Genomic DNA, 17,269 nt, shown 5'->3' on the forward strand with positions numbered 1-17,269 from the left:
GTACAAAATAATTTCAAAAGACAAAAAGACAAACCGCTTACGGCCCCAAAATGGCTCAAGGGACCCCATATTTAAATGAAATGTAAATTTCAGCAACAGGTTAAAATTCTAAAAATGGGAGAAAATTAAGATAAAGACAGTTAATGTATTCTGTTGTCTCACTACAGTCTCATGTCGACATTTCACGAAGAGGAGATTGGAAACAAGAGCCCCGGAAATAGTCGTCTGCTTTTGGACAGCAGCACCTCTGCACCTACTCTAATTAAGGGCATAAAAGCAATGTTGAAGAATGCAGCAGATTTTATTGCTTAGATCTTTTTACGTGCATCCATTTCGTCAATTCAAGTTCCAGAAGATAAGACACATTACAACTAGGTAATGGAATGCCGGAAGAGATGCCCAAACTCTAGTGGTCAGTGTGACAAAGGAGCTACGTTACTCAAAAAACAGCACATGTTAAGGGAGAAGCTGTATCAAACCATTTATTATTTGAAAAAAAAATCATGAAAAACGGTACAGACGGCAGGAAAAACATATTTAAAATATAGACAAAGGCACCCCCGCACAAAGTTCGGTATAGCACCCAAATTTGTATAGCATTGAAGAACAGATGCGTTTAATGTCATTTGACACCTAACAATGATTTGAAGCTTCTTGGGAGACAACTGAAACTCACTGCTAACGAATTGAAAAAGGATTTCACAAAGCACCAGGTAAACCACATGTTCGGCCTTGTACAAACTTATTTTTAAAAAAGTATTTGTGGAATGTAATGCGTTTACTAATGAGGGTGTGGTAATGCTGCAACTAATCCTGCGTGCAAGATAAAGGTTTAGGCAAAAAGGTCGGCCAAATTGTTTTGGAAGCAAGAGATGCCTGCAGAGATACATGACAAAGTATTCTACACAATTGACTACAAAAAGGGATTAAGGGCTCCAGGACAGATTGACGTCTGGAAGCAGCAACATTACGAATGTATTTCACTCGTGCGCAACTCCGTTTACTTTTAAAACAATATTTGTCAATTAATAGTATCTGCTCTGTGCATTACTTTGCAATGTTATGTATACCGATATTAGTTAACAGATTATCCACCCCAAACATCGTGGAACAAGTCTTAGTTTGAAATTACTGGGAATTACAATTTGGACCATAAAATCAGCTCTCAGCTTGCTTTGTAACGTCCAAACATTAAGTAAAATAATTCCTTTCAAACGTCTTAATAATCACCATATTCTGCAGATTAGACCCTACACATAAAGATGTATCCAAAACTTATAATTTTATTCAGAGCACAAATGTCGTCACACACACCCAACTTTTCCTTTAATATACAGGGTGGGGAAAAAAAAGTTGATTGTTATAAATCTGGAGAATAGGGCGTTCATGTTTTCCAAGATAAATAACTATATATTATTATTAATATTACTGGTCTTGTAAAAATAAAAACAGACTGTACCGCAGAAGTCCATCTGTTGGACCTATAGGATCTACCTCAGTCGAGAATGTTCCTGTTGTTAAGCTCCCTAGCTGCCTCCTTCAGTTGTCATAACTGCTTAAAATGGCAAGGTAACATGGTAGGAGTGTCGTCTACGAATGTTGCTATGCTGCACATTGCAAAAGTTACTGTGATGGGCCCTTGCTTGTAACAACTGGTAACACTAACATGTTGCCAAGAAACCAAATGAATGTTTTAAACAACAATGACAAAAGGCGGCTTGTTTTTCATTCTTCACCACGACTTCGGAGAAAATTCTTATTCGCTAGTGGTCCTTCCACATGCCCATTCCAACGTAGGCATTTATCGCGTAGCAAAAGGTTGTGAGGTAACTGAAGACCTGGAAAGAGAAACAGTGGATCGGTTATTGACATGCCAACGAGTGCCAGGGAGGTCCACAAAGTAGGAAACGTGTCATTTTCAGAATTATATAAAAGCACATATGGGGGGGGGGGGGGGGGGGAGGTCTATTGAATGCAAGCACAGTATATTTTAAAATAAATATTCCAGATCATTACAAGTTCACCAATGGATGAAGTCCTCTCCATGCTGTGTTAGTCATGGGAGGGTGGGGTGCGTGTTAAGACTACTTTACCTAGCTGGTCAGTGCAGATTTAGAGAAGAGGGTAGGGACTCGACTATATTAGAATTTGTCAGCGGTCAGTCGTATCTGGGAATTGAACTTGATACCAAATACAACATCACAGTAGATGAAACGTTCTTCAGAGTACGTCTGGCAGTATTTTGAGCATTTCGCCTTCATCTAGGAGAGGTGTACGAATTTCTTCCTAATTAATATGCCTCTCGCATGTCCGAGGTCGTGGAAATGTCCAAAGTTAACGTTTGTAGAGCACTTTCAATGTATTACTCTTTGGGTCTTTCGGTAAAGACCCAAAGAGTATGAATTCCTGCAGTCACGAAAGCTTTAAGTCAAGGTTTCAATGTATTTTTTAAAATAAATAATGTTTACAGCAGAAATAATTCACATTGGAGGAAATTACCATTCTCTAGATAAGACGGAGAAGCCGCACCCAAAACTTAGTTGCCGTGTCAATAAAGATATCCAACTCGTCATAAACACGCACCTGCTGTAAACTAGTGGAACAAAGGGGGGTCTTGCAAATCAAAGAATGCTCAAGATGAATTCCTCGTCAAAGATGAATCGATATGGCGGCTTTGTTAAAATGACACTCGAGTTGCGTGAAAATCTCCACGTGCGCTCTGGACAGGGAAGCCAACAGCTGCATCGATGCATGGTGGCCTCTGGGGTTTTTAAAAAGGTGGTCACGCCCCTGCCATTGAACGCGTCACCCATAGCCGTCAAAGACTTTTGCTTATAGAATCTGGGTGCAGAGTTCCCCCTAGAGGCGGTCACAAACGTCCTCGCCCTCGGCAATACGGGCAGTCCACAGACTTACGAACGGGTACAGTTTCCGAGATCCGTTTCGCAAAGTCGGAACAATCATGTACTACATTTAAAATGCAGCGTCATAAAAAGTAGTTGCGGTTCAAAAGGGAGTAAATGCAACTCCACGCCAAACCTAAAAAAAACCACACCTAGCACTTTTCATAATGCAAAAGAACAAAGATTAAAACGATTGAATGCTAAATAATGTTCGTTTTACCTTTTCCGGGAACCCCTAAAGATCTGCGCATGTGGGAATGATCAGAAAGGTGATGTGCAGGCGTTACTGGTGGCACTGAAGGGACACGGGACGCTTTCGCGGATGGATGACAAACCCTCCCAGGTGCTTCTTGCTTGACGATCTCATGGCGAGTGCCGTGTGAAATGTCGTTCACGCGGAAACCATTTTTATTTATCGAAAAGTGTCCATAATAATTTGTTCAATACGTTTAAGGGACATTTCATAAACAGAATGGTCATAAATCGAGGGATATCCGTAGTTGCTAATGTGATCATTGATGAAGGTACAGATGGGGCAACAACCCAGTAAACCATGGAACGTTGACCCAATGTCAGTCTAATGGGTCCCACCCACGTGTCAACGTTGGCCCATCTTTGCCTTGTCACTGGAATAATGGTGGATGTCGGCGATGTTATGCAGGTGGAGGAATGAGGTCCCGTACATTCCCCTTTGACGTGCTTGGTCACGGGCAGGGTTATAATTAAGTTTCAACCTTGGTTGCCTTGTGTGCTGCCCACATAGTTTGCCCTATTCCCCATTGCTGCATAAGGACCAATTAAATTCAGCTTTTGGCTGCATTTAATGTCTTGATTTGAAGCTTTTGTGACTGCAGGAATCCACCTCACGTTTTCGATCGGTTCGATTGAAACGTCGTAATCTATTATTTTTCTACCTACGAGATTTTACCGAAAGAAACAAAAGAGTATGCCTTTAATGTGTTTACAGCGACACCTGGCCAGGCGAATTGACACGACAGTACACAATGCGTTTTGAATGTATCAATTGTCGATTAATTTAATGTCGAAAAATAAAAAGGTAATCAATTAAAAACTCTGGCCGTTTTAAAATAGCAGACAGGGCAGTGGGATTGCAAAATGCTTGAAACGCAGAGTGTGCCACGGTAATGAGGGACGTCATCTTCAATCCCAGTCCACCTCTGTTGGATTCAGCACCATTGGGATACTCTGGGCCAGAGGTTTAGTTATGCAAATAAAAACCACGTTGTATGGCCATTTTTAGTTCAGTAAATCTAGACGATAACCAGGATTTTATTTCAAATATTTGTCCAAGGCCACAGGTAGACTGGAGTAGGCACATTACTTGGTATCCACAGCCAGAGAGGGGCATACCAGATGTGGCGTGCCAAGTGAAGAGCATTTTTTATGTCGCCAACCTGGGACGGCCTAGCTGAAATGAAACCCTGGCTATAACTGATTAAGTCAGTTTACTTAAAATCTAAACTTAAAAACAACTTTTATTTAACAAGGCCTATCGAGCTACGTAGCTCTGTTTTAAAAGCAACCTGGCCACAAATGGTAGCTCAAAGTGGCAGTTTGTGGAAATGTATCGCAACCAAATACTCTCAAACGCATGCTTCTCAATGTGGAGGGGAAAACCGGAGGACCCTGAGAAAAATCCAGGAAGAACATGCAAACTTTAAATATACAGGCGTCAGGGTTGGGACCAAACCCGCAAATCACCTGTATACAAGGCTAAAATAGTTGACATTATTACCGTGGTGCCTGTCTATACGAATGTTGCAGCTCTAGAGTATAATGCAGTTGTAAAGAAACATTATACAGTGTTGTAATGAGCAGGTGCCGAGCAGTGAGCAATGTGAACGTCAAAAACAGTTACTCTACTGTACGGTGTTTGTTTTTAGGTGGAGTAGGTGTCGCAGTGGTTAGCCCACTGCATTACGAACCCAGCAACCCAAGTTCGAATCCAGGCCATAGCCGAGTGGATGGATATTGGAACAGATCCTGGGCCAGCCCTCTGCACCAAACTCCCATTGACCAGCGTGTTGGAAATGTGTTCAAATGTCCTGGCCACGGTTGAGTGGCGAATTATTTCAACTGGCCGCAGGGTGGCGCAGTCGGAACACTTTTGCCTCACAGCAAGAACGTTCTGGGTTCCAATTACCAACTCTGGTGCTTGTGTGTAGAGACTTGCATTTATCTCCATGTTCTGCATGGGTTTCCTCCGGCGTTTCCAGTTTCCGCTCAAGATATAATGCAACTGGTTTTGGCCAAACATCACAATGTTGAAAAATTACGCACAAACTATTTCATTGGGGATTACAAAGAAACATTGGCAGGACCTTACTTCTTAAAAAAGTGGTACCGAGACTCCTGGAACTTATTCTGGATAAGACAAGCACAATCAAATTATAAACCAATTTACTACTTTCACCATACTCACACCAAGCACGGTGTGAAGTACGGGTGAAACATCACCCATAACTGATATGGTAGAGAGGTCTTCACCCAGCAGTAGATCCAGAGAGGCTGCAAACTCGCGTTATTGTTAATCTACTGTTACTATGCATGCTCATTACCGTCGCCGCCACGTTTATGCGGTACGTGTCGTTGTCGGTGGGACTCTTGGTGGTCACGACGGAGCTCGTGTTCGTCGTCGGCATTGCCATCGTAGAGGACTCATTGGCACGCACGCTCCGCTCCCGCACCGATCTTATCAGCAGCCGGATCAGCTGGGCATTGGGATACCCCAAGTAGCTTGGCTCGGGAACTTCACGGCGCTTGCGACTGCCAGTAAACGGAGTTGTCAAAACTGTAGTTGTCGGAGAGGTCAAAACTGTAGTTGTCGAGACGCTGCTCGACACGCTCGTTGTGAGGGTCGACGAAGGAGTGTGGTTTGCTGTGGGGCTGCCGGGGGAAGACGAGGTGACAGGCGTCAAACTCGACGTGGGCACAAAGGAGGCCGTGACCGAGGAGTTCGGAAAAGGGGTCGCAGTCTGGGTCACCGTGGACATGTTCTGGTTCACCGTGGACACTGTGCTGGGTGCCATGGTGGTGGTGGCAGCAGTGGACGGCGACTGCCCAGAGTACATCAGCCAGCACTGCTGCTGGGTGCATGCGGTGACATTGGCCTGTAGCACAGCGGCGCTCAGGTACAGGATGAACGCTGCCAAGTTGAACCAGGCATGCTGATGGTCAAAAAACACATACGTACACACAACAGCACATTTTATGGTTACACAGCCAGAGATTGTTACAAATTTTATGTCAATATACACAAAGACAAAGACTTCCAGTCTAGGTTTTGCAGGCAGTTCAGGCAGGTGCTATTAGCAAGCACCTAAGAAGGCTGGCACAGTGCACACGGGGGTGGTATGGCCAGAACGACAACCTGGTGTGAAGTTTCCACACCAGGTCTGTCTTCGAAGGTCCATTCAAAGTCATTAAAGACCTAGGAGCAGTTCAGATATTGGCCATAGAGAATAAAACTCAGGTCGCCGTATGTGCGCCGACCACTCCACTCACGGTAATGTCAATGCATGAACAACCGCAGGCTTCAAAAACAATATCCGTCACCATTATTTGGACATCCAGAGTAGTGGCGAGTCAACTATTGCACTAAAGCAAACACGTTAAATAAAAATATGCCAAATAGTGCTGTGTGTTAAATCTCCCTGAACCAAAGTTTATTTTATTTCACAAATATAGCAATTGTCTATCATTAGCAAAAACTATAAATCCCAGGTGATACAATTAAGCAATATAGACTACAAACCACAAGCAGGTGGAAAATCAAATGCCAGTGGCCCAACTGTTGGGCTATTTTCACCCCACTTAAGTGGGTTTAGATTATGTTCCTTAGCTCAAACATTGTGTAAATGTGGCCTCTTAGGCCTCTCTGCTACGATACAAAGCCGCACGCACCAGGGTTGTGGGAAAGTCAGCCCAGTGCAGCTCAGGGAGGCACCAGGCTGTTTTACAACTACGGAAGCACAGCAGTGCCCACGCAGAGCTAGACGACCTGGAGCAATTAATGACGAACAAGATTAACCCCCCCCCAACCTGGAGTGAGATTCAGAGGTCTGATAAGGCCAGAAAATCAGGAGCTGTATGCCTTCGTGACTGCGCGGGTGTTGTGTGCCTTCAGGCATACGAAACGTACCAGAGAGACCCATCCTGCTGTCTGGCTGGGCATGGAGATTATGTAGAGCACAAACTGGACAATGGTGAAGACAAAGAATGTAACGGAGACGAACATGACCCATCCCTGGCTCAGATCGGTGCCCTTTAGGTTTGTGGAGGCCACCAGAATCCACACGAGACCGCCAAAGACCTGCGAACAAAATCGACACCGTTACAGAACAAAAAACTACATTTCAAACTAAGTGGTCATCAGAATTACTTTTTAGGAGTATGGCTGTTTCGTAAAACTACTATAAAAGTAGATGTAATAGAATGGAAAAATATCAGGCTAATAACTTTATATGGAAACAGGATTGATAGCTCACTCCACTTAGAATTACAGGAGTCCCAGGCCACACGTGATAGTCCAACAATGACTTGCAGCCCCATTGTCAATCCATCACTTCATCCAACAGTTAATTTATTATGGCTTATGATGGAAATGACATTAACAGTACAGATGATAGTAATAATTGCGAAATAAAATCACCGTGAGTTACTTAAAAAAACAAATCGCATTTTTCTCAAGGGTCACAACGCAAGGCAAATTTCATCACGAGATAAAATCCCCAGCCACACCCGCTCTCTGCCCATGGCCACTCCTAAAATGCTGCAAAAGTGGACATTGGATTTTGACAAAATGGACACATGCATCACTTCCTAGGACTATCGTGCGTGTGATCGATTTCAGAACAGGAGCAGGTTTAAGCCTGGATAGTATTTGAATAGGAAGCCAGTCTGGAAAAAAAAACAGCAATAGAGAGAGTATTGTAGCCTTGAGCTGCACACTGGCCACATAACGGTACAGCAATGGAATGCAAATTTAAAGAGAGACGCTTTTGAGGCTACTTCCCCCAATACGCGTGGGGTTTCTCCAGTCACCTCGGTGTCTGTGCCATTTACCTCCAAGGAATTGACCAAATATCCCAATGTAGGACTCTGAAAGAGTTTAACACGTAGGCCTTTCGCGACCAATATCATCCATAGGTTTTTTGGGTTAGATCACGTAAATGTAAATGCGTCGTTAAAACCCGCCACCACCCGACACAGCCAAATAGTAAGGGTTGTCACGTAAACAGAACATACCCATTCGTCACTAGTACAGCACACCGGTGTATTGGAGAGCCAAGCCACAACATTTTTAAAACTGAAATAGTCTCGTGGCTCGGCAAGCCATTCCAAACAAAGTGCATTATTATTATTATTTGGATTTCAGAAGAAAAAAATGTCATGGGTGGCATTTGAGAAGACACGCATCTCTTTATGATAGAGGAATAACTTTTAGAACACCACAAGTAGATGATTTGCACAATCTACACGGCTATCCTTAAGTTGCAAGGAATTAAGTTCTCAAATCCAAACAATGCATCAGGTCTCAAATCATGGAGAAGGGACTGAAGGGCATTGGACCACCATGACTGTAGCTTTTGCGACTGATCTTATTACAGTGCAATAGAAGGATGCAGTCTCAATGTTGTAGTTAACATCCTATGGTATTTTCACCACACGTATTATGGTTAATGCAGACACGATCCCTTGCAAAAAGGTTTAGTTTGGCATTTTAACATGTTAACCTGTTTTGTTGCCAGAAAAAAAAGGGGAAAACCTATTCTTATATCCTACGGACATGACTATAGTTACACTGCCACTTGTGAAAAGAAACGAGTCATGATCAAAATCTCCTGGAAAGCAACAGATCTTGTTTGATCAACGAGGCTGGATAGGGCCGTGCATGGCACACCACCATACTCAAGAGCTACTCCTCAGGAACCATTCATTTAAAAAAAGGCATGCGCTGGGTAGGATTTTTTTATTTTTTAGTAAAAGTAGAAAGGCCTCCCATTAAATCGAGTTGTTGATCTGTTTTAGGGGGCGCATTTGGCCTATTGTGTGCTGGCCAAAAATCTTGGAGGTGGTGGTAGTTACATCTATTCCACTGGATTTGGTCTGCCGATGAGTCAACTGTGATGAACCCATTTATTACTACTTGGAGACAGGGCAGTTTAAGAAACGTGGACCAATTTCAAACCAGTGTGGTGGGAGATCAAATTGGTGACCTCTAGATTACAAGTCCAGTGTAATAACCATTAACACCATGGCAGAATTCCTGGAAAATGTTTAGTAACGAGTAAATTCCTGATATTTTTCAATCAACCAATGAATGAAGGTCATAGGGGTGTTTTTTGTTATCATGCTTCACCACCCTAGTAAATGCAGGTTGACAAAGATAGGGGAGTGCAGGAACGATTCCAACTATCACCTTCGCTACTTGTGTTATCAAAGGCCAGGAATTGAAGTCAGAGTGTTAGGGTTCATAATGCTGTGCGAAAACAACTTGGGCACCATTCCACCCAAATATAAATGCAAGTCCACTGTTGAACACACGGCACGAAACCACACACTGAATGCAACGTGGACACATCGTTTCACATGGCCAAAGGGCAAAGACAAGTGACAGATAATAACCGCACTAAAAAAATTCCTTGCAGAGTAAATACTGTGTTGTGCAAGAGACCAATAACTCTTGGATAGAGAACGTCGAAGGAAACATTTGGATTGATTGGGGTAGAAGAGGAAGTCCATTGGTTAGCACACTCCGCTATGAACCAAGACACCCGAGGTTTGAGTGTTAACAGTTAACCATTATTGGACAAGTGTCACCTCAACGGGTATTGGGCCTCATCCCCCTTCAACACGCAGAGGCCAGGGTGGTGGAGTATGGTCAAATAACCCTTGTGACCAACACGGAATGGAGGCATTCATCCAGCAGTGGATTGACATGTATGGATTGTATTAAACATCTCAGCGCTATCTGCTTGCATAATCCTTGGCTGTAAACTTGTATGGCTAGGTGTGGCTTGCACCACAAGCACAAGGTTTCAGTCATGTGATATTTACAGGTTTATTTTGGCACCACATGTACAGTTTCGGTGCCCACTCTAGGTATAATGAGTTTTGTTTTATTGTTATGGTTGTTTACACCAGAAGTGCCTCACCGAGCCCGACTTTCAGGAAGGTTCTGCCAAGTTTTCGCAGAAGGGAGCAACATATTGCCGTGCATATTACAATCGAGCATTGCAAATTATGGGCAACGTCTAAAATTATAACCAGGATGCCGACACAAGAGATGGTCGTCCGTCGCGAATGACAAAGCCGAACTTTTTTTACGTCCCCTGTGAAAGCAGGTTGCAAGAAGCTCACGAATGGTTAGCACACTCGCAGTAGGAACAAGGGCAGCCACTGGATCGAACTTCCAATGTCTTCAAATAAGGAGGTGGTTCTCATTTAAACTGCTGGGAGAAATTTCGATTTAAAGGTTTCGTGACTGCAGGGATTCATCTTCTTGGTTCTTTCGGTAAAGTCACGTAGAAGGGAAGTAATAAAATGATAAAAATAAAACACCTCGCCAAACCTCCTACGCATTTCACAAGTAGTACTAATCGCATATCTGCATTTCCCATAAATATGCCAAATTCCTCTTGATATGCAAATTATTTTGTCAAGACGTTCTTCGCCCCTCCTTCCCAGCATAAATAGTCGCTCCAAGCTTGGAGCGTGCCATTCAGACTGTCTACGTGACAGACCTGTTCTCCACCTGAAGACGGCTGCTTGCGTTGTGGCCGAAACGTCGTGAGAATTATTTTATTATGTTTTATTTTTATTATTTTATTACTTCCCTTCTACGTGACTTTACCGAAAGAACCAAGAAGATGCTGGGAGAAAGTAATTAAATTATCATCCTATCGTCAGTACAAACAGAGCACACAACTCCATCACCACATCGAACACCAAGACCTCCAATCGCACATTAAAAAAATCGATTGCAATTAACTGCGATTATGGGCCATGGCTGTATTCTACCTTTCTGCTCTCTACCACAAATGTCGATCAATAGGTAGGGGCATGGTGGGGGGGGGGGAAGCGGTTGTGCCATGCTTATCCACTGCGTTTTGAAAAATCACGTTCAATTCCCGGCTATGACCAACATCGGTGGCGAGTGATATCTGAACGAGCTATTTCTTGCCAGGTGACCCGAGTCCGGTTTCCAAACAAAAATCACGGACGTGGGTTTTTTTTGTTGTCAGCCAACACAGAACTCATTCACATCAACACGCAAGCAAACTTGGCCACTTCTTCATGGGACACACACATTAACCAACCGCCACGGATTTTCCATTTACCGATAAGGTCTTTCAAGTACCGATGCATTTGCAGCACAAGTGTTAACTTGTGCAAACTGGACCTGCCACTACCAAAGCACCACGCGGTTTTGAAACCACATTTTCTGCATTCTGCACTCAAAAAGGGCATTCGACGTCGCATGCCAAAAAGCAGCTCCAACTTGCACGGGAAGAGGTGTGAACGACTCCAGCAACTAGACGCTCTTCCAACGGCTGCATTTCTCAACTGGCGCGCACGCACAGCCACACTACAGCACTGCGTTGATCACTGGGCACAATGTTCATTTAGTTTATCACACAACCACGTAGTTTTTTTTTGCAGTGGTTGCCACAGTTCTGCGATAAGTTTTCCTGCTGTGCGTTGTTCGACACGATATCCGGTGTCGCTTTCAAAAAGATTTCCCAGCGAGTGGAGAAAACGAAGTCCCTTATGCAAAACACCACTGTGCAAATGAAAACATCTTAGGGAGCGGTACACTCGCCAATTCATAGATGGTATTTATTTCCACAGGAAGGGCCCAATGAGCTGCCAAGCTATTTAATGAGCGTCCTGCTACGGTACAGACGTTATCCAGTACTGCACAGATCTTATTCACACAAGCATGTTTACATGTGTGCACAGTATATACATGCATCCTCTAATACTAAATCACAAGTGTGCAGTGTTGCCATTAAATGGGTGCTCACTTTGCTCGCAATTGTCACCAGCACCGCATTTGGTATTAGCAACTATGGAAACTCGGTACGGCAAATGGCATGGGGTGATAAGAGGTCTATATATGCATTTTATACCTACGTGACTTTACCGAAAGAAACAGAGTACGAGACACCAATTCTTTTTCTAAAAAGTTGTGCCGTATACCATTGCCTTGATGATAAGAAGAGGGATGTTTGTGCGCGCAAGAGGCTACCCATTTAAATGATCAAGTTGGAAGTAGAATGACCACAAGTAGGTTAAAATAAAATAACATGACCCGACTGAACACAGGACATGAAGGTGCATCTGACCAATGTTTGGCATTAAACCAACTGTGGAAGCATGGCAACACCCATATCATCCCAATGTTAATGTATCGGTTGAATAACTTCCGTCATTTAACTACTGTACTTGTTTCCAATACAAAAGGCAATCCGGTTTCTCTCATTGGACAGGGCTTTCGGATAAAAAAAAAATCACAAGGCACGTTCAGACACTTTAAATAATGTTGGTCATAAATATGAACCGAATTTTTATTTGGGTATGCTGTAGTTATTCAACCAATTAGGACAGTCATTTTGATGTAAATAATTTGTCCACCAATTTTAACAATGAGGAATGCTCATAAAATACCACCATCGACCATTGACCTATCTCTAAATAAATAATAGTAACCAAAACACAGCAACAGTAAATTGCCTTTAAAAGAATTACACCCGCAAGTATTGAGCGTGCTTTTGAAATTTGGAATGAGAGCTTGTTCAATTTAAATGGAACCGGGCCTACCCATTCAGTTAATTATACCAATGACTGCCCATCAAATGACCCTGCATGCGGCCCACCTCGGCAAACCTCTAAGATTAATCTGGGTTGAGCCTGTATAGCGCTCCGATGTGCGACCACCAGACAAACAGGTTGTTGTTATGGGCTGTGCGGATACTTGACAGATAGCAAAATGGGAGCACAGCAAAATGCATTATTGTACTGTACTTCTATGCTCCTAAAACTATGCTGCCTTGACCAGCAATTAACTACATTAGGTGTGGCGAGGAAATTGACACGTGTACACCAATGATTGTACCAAAGTGCGGAAAGGTCTGCGATTGTACCGCTTGCATCATCTCACCCATGATCAAGGGCAGGACTGGGGTTGGGAAATACCAGCTGCGTTGCCCGCATTGCTACGGTGTGGGAGTAATATAGAATCAATGGGTGTTGGAGGTGGTGCTTGGAGGGGACACTGGGCTTCCTATGAGATCCACCCCTTCAGCCTTCCTCAGGCTCATGCGTGTGGTTGTAGGTCACCGGGAACACACCACATCAACAATTAAAAAAGGCACACAGTAACAACCAGTGGTGCACATTATTTGCAATGTATTCACTTGAATATGCAGAGCCCTTTTAAATCCTTTATATCAAGTTCGCTTGCTTGCTTAGGACCGTGCAAATCTTTCGGTCGTTTTTTAACTCGCTTCCCGTGATCCAATCGAGCTGACATTTTCCACACAGGCTCGTTGTGCGTGACAATTAATGTTCGTGAAAAAATTTCCAAAATTTTACACTTTTTAGGACAAAAATATATTTAATCACCAATTGCTTAATGGTGCAATGCAATCATCTGACCCATAGGTGGCAGCCATCTCAAGCCAGAGGACGAGAGGACTCTAGCCGCCACGCATATAAAGGATTTATAGTGAAAAACTTTGTTTTTACGGGTTATACTTATTAATCACTCCACTGCCGTACTGGATGTTTGCTTCCCAAAGTTTTCTGGGATTTTGACCATGCTTCACACCATGCCGGGCAGTGCAGGTTAAGTGTGAAGGGGAGCAGCATAAACGTGGGAGCAAGGAAATTTACCGATTGGATTTCAGGTGCGGTATGGGTGCACCGAAAACCATTTGAACCGTTTCATGGTTCAATATGCATTTTAAAGGCTTGGTTCCAGTTAACCGTTGACAAAAAACACATTTGGGACAAGTTAGAATTTGCTTAAAAATTGTCCAAAGACCTTCCGTGTCACTTACATTGCAGGCTGCGATGTAGGCTAGTCGTTTTACTACCCTTTGAGATCTAGCAAATATGCACTGTTATAGCACAATGGAGACAGACGTGTTAGAATCTCTTCAAAAACACGGACCATCCAGTTGCGGCAGTGACTGGATCCTTTTTTCTTTCTGCCATCAGATAACTCAAACCTCAAGGAACCAGTCCAAGGTGGCATGTTCACGCGGGAGGCAAATCGCTTGGTTCACGGGTAATAGGAAGACTGCAGTAGATGTAAAGTGTGCAGCAAAACGTAATTGTTAAATATTTATAACTTTAGGCAGACCCAACCTTAGGCGTGAAATCAATCTACCTCTGGCCTGTAATTTTGGGGGGGCTTTGATGTTATGGTCCCTTCCACCTCGTACTGTATTAATAGACTGGAATTTAGCGACATGATATTTACTCAAATTTACGCTTTCTAGCCCCCTCTAAAAGTTGTATTAGAATATACACCACTTACAACCAGCCAAGATCGTCTCGATACGTGAATTATAATAAAATTACGGTTTAATGACCCAAGACGCCTAGGCATCTATGCTCAAAATGAACGTTTGGAAATTAACGTGATGGAAATTCCACATTCCTATGTTAGGGGACAGTCTACATGTAAAATGACCACAGTCGATTTCCCACAGAGTGGTAATTATTTTAAAAACGGCGCTGGAGAGATGCACTAAGGCGACACTCTATGGTCAGGTTTGGAATGCGTTCAGTACCCGGCAGAATTTAGGAAGTTATATTTACATAAAGTATTAGGAAGTGTAATCGTATGCCTCATTCTGCATTTAAATAAAATGCATAGCCTGTAAATATTAACAGTTAAGACTAGGGTTGTTAAAATTATTTTTACATTACCTATAACTGGCTTGCCACATATATACATGTTTAGCATTAACATGTTTAAAACATTTTAAACCGAGAAACCAAGGGTGATAGTGGTGCAATGGAGGGCCTGCAATCCAGAGGTACTCTGTTCAATCCCAGGTGAACCAATGGTGAACGTTCATCTAACCCAGCAGTACAAGTGGGCACACCACTGCTAGTGCAGTGGGGTAAAGTGTTGGTATGTTCACCTCTTCCAATGTGTCTGGTCGGCGTGGAAGAGTAGACAAAATACCCTAAAAAAAGTATATCCCTCCAATCTTGATTTGAAGCTTTCGTGACTGAAGGAATCCACTCTTTGGTTCTTTCGGTAAAGTCGCGTAGGTAGAAAAAATAACAGATCACGATGTTTCGATCGCAACAAGCGACCGTCACCTGAAGACGGTTGCTTGTTGCGATCGAAACGTCGGGGTCTGTTATTTTTAAATCCTTTATATTAAGTTCGCTTGCTTGCTTGCTTGCTTACGACCGTGCAAATCTTTCGGTCGTTTTTTAACCCACTTCCCGTGATCCAATCGAGCTGACATTTTGCACACACACTCGTTGTGCGTGACAATGTATTTTCGTGAAAAAAATTCCAAAATTTTACACTTTTTAGGAAAAAATAAATTATATTTAATTACCAATTGCTTAATGGTGGCAGGCAATCATCTGACCCATAAGTGGCAGCCATCTCAAGCCAGAGGACGAGAGGACTCTAGCCGCCACGCATATAAAGGATTTAGTGAAAAACTTTGTTTTTACGGGTTAATTTTTTTCTATCTACGTGACTTTACCGAAAGAACCAAACAGTATATCGATCCCTCCAGTCAGTGGAGGCTTTTCCGACAGCAGTGGCGAAGCGAGAAATAACTGAAGGTTGTACCTCTTATTAAAAAACACACACGTCGGATTTCACGACCAATATTAGCCAGAGGTTTTGGGTTAGAACTTTACCTGTTAACCGAGAACGGAGGGAAATTGCACCACGCGGCCGCGGCGAGGTTTGTGTGGTCAGGCGTGCCGATCTGTATACCACTCAGTACTACAATTTTCACTGGGTCATGAAAACGGTTATCGGTTTAGCAGTTGTCGTTTAACCCCGATTAAGAGTAGGATTATGGAAGGACATTGCCATGCTTTGCAAATGAATACTCTCCCTACAGGGGAGGTAGCATCTTGTCATTAAATCTCATCTACACAGAACACCAACCCACTTGCTGTACTGCATTCTCCTGGCCACCTCGTTAGAACCTACAAGAGCCATTAGTGGACCAACTATTTAAAAGGCCGGCACTGCGCACTGTAGGAGTAGTGTAGCCAGCACCATGCCCGATCGTCTTTAATCTCTCCCAAGTGCCCATATCGCACGCGTAGTCATTCAAGGGCATAGTCAACCCTTGCCACCTGGGGAGGTGGTGCCCGCGACCGGTTCGCATACAGCGATCGCGACTGACAATTAGCCGTGGCCCAGAATCTGACTCTGGTGGTGGTGTTTGTCGCGCAGCGGCAGCCTCCCTACACCAATCCCAGCACACACACACACACCCCCCACACTTGCACTACTACAGCCTCTATACGCGCATAACTTCGACTAAAGCAACATTTCACTGCGACATCGGTCAGATGACGCAGCTTTGCGGTTGTTGGCGCGATTCGGGGAGCGCAACGTGGAAGCGAAATTTTCGCTTTTAGAGATTCGTGCGCGCGTTCTCGCCTCCCTCCCTCTCCCCCCAATGAGAGACACGCGCCGAGCAGAGAGAGCGAGAGAGACAACGATTGAGACGGCACACAAAACGGGCAGAGTGAGATGCCAGCCAGGCAACCGTGAGAAACTCACCATTTCCGCGACGATAAGCAGACCCGACAACGTCCTGAACAGTTCAGCTCCCAAAGGCAGGAGGGCTCCCGTGCCCGCAGTCAAACTCCCACCTCCAGCCATCGCCTTCCCTTCTCGACCGCCGGACAAGCAACAATGAACTTACAAACTACAATAAACCCCACGGCAGCCTCCAAACCACGCCTGCCAAATGAGTCTGCGGTGCGCGCGTGTGTGATAGTGGTGCTCGGCAACAGCCCCACAGAAAGTTACAAAATAAGTACAGTATCCACAGAACGTACTATCAAGGTCACTTTGAGAGACAGCCCTACAAATAACTATGGGTTGCTTGTTTTTGTTTAACCAGACAAGCGGAGATGGTGAAGCCTCGATTATTGCTTTCGACGCAAACAAGGCAATTCTTATTTTTTTAAGTTTGCCGTTCGCGACGTCGTCTTCTATTATGGAACAAGCCTGCGACCGGCCGGTCGTACCGGTGATATATCCGTCGATCCGGTTATTCCTCCCAGCCCAGCCCCAAAGATTCTCACTTTTAAATTCTACTCCAGCCCGCACG

At 43.9% G+C, this 17,269-nt stretch overlaps 1 protein-coding gene across 1 annotated transcript; it reads right to left on the reverse strand.

The window, feature by feature from the left end:
- Nucleotides 1-468: 468 nt before the first annotated feature.
- On the reverse strand, nt 469-17,269 carry LOC144718832 (uncharacterized). Its single transcript, XM_078594392.1, has 5 exons — nt 17,187-17,269; nt 16,714-16,823; nt 7,066-7,236; nt 5,483-6,091; nt 469-1,838 (listed from the first exon to the last, which is right to left on the reverse strand). The coding sequence occupies exons 2-5, from the start codon at nt 16,813-16,815 to the stop codon at nt 1,764-1,766; spliced, it is 957 nt and encodes a 318-aa protein (XP_078450518.1). The 5' UTR covers nt 16,816-16,823; nt 17,187-17,269; the 3' UTR covers nt 469-1,763.

Source organism: Lampetra planeri, chromosome 5 (genome assembly GCF_965212315.1).
Source record: "Lampetra planeri chromosome 5, kcLamPlan1.2.h2, whole genome shotgun sequence".
Lineage (NCBI taxonomy): Eukaryota > Metazoa > Chordata > Hyperoartia > Petromyzontiformes > Petromyzontidae > Lampetra > Lampetra planeri.

Coding starts and splice junctions, on each gene's coding strand:
- LOC144718832 (XM_078594392.1), bottom strand. CDS start 16,815: ATGGCTGGAGGTGGGAGTTTGACTGCGGGCACGGGAGCCCTCCTGCCT. Junction 7,237..16,713: donor TGCTTATCGTCGCGGAAATG/GTGAGTTTCTCA, acceptor TTTTGTTCGCAG/GTCTTTGGCGGTCTCGTGTG. Junction 6,092..7,065: donor CAGCAGGATGGGTCTCTCTG/GTACGTTTCGTA, acceptor TTTGACCATCAG/CATGCCTGGTTCAACTTGGC.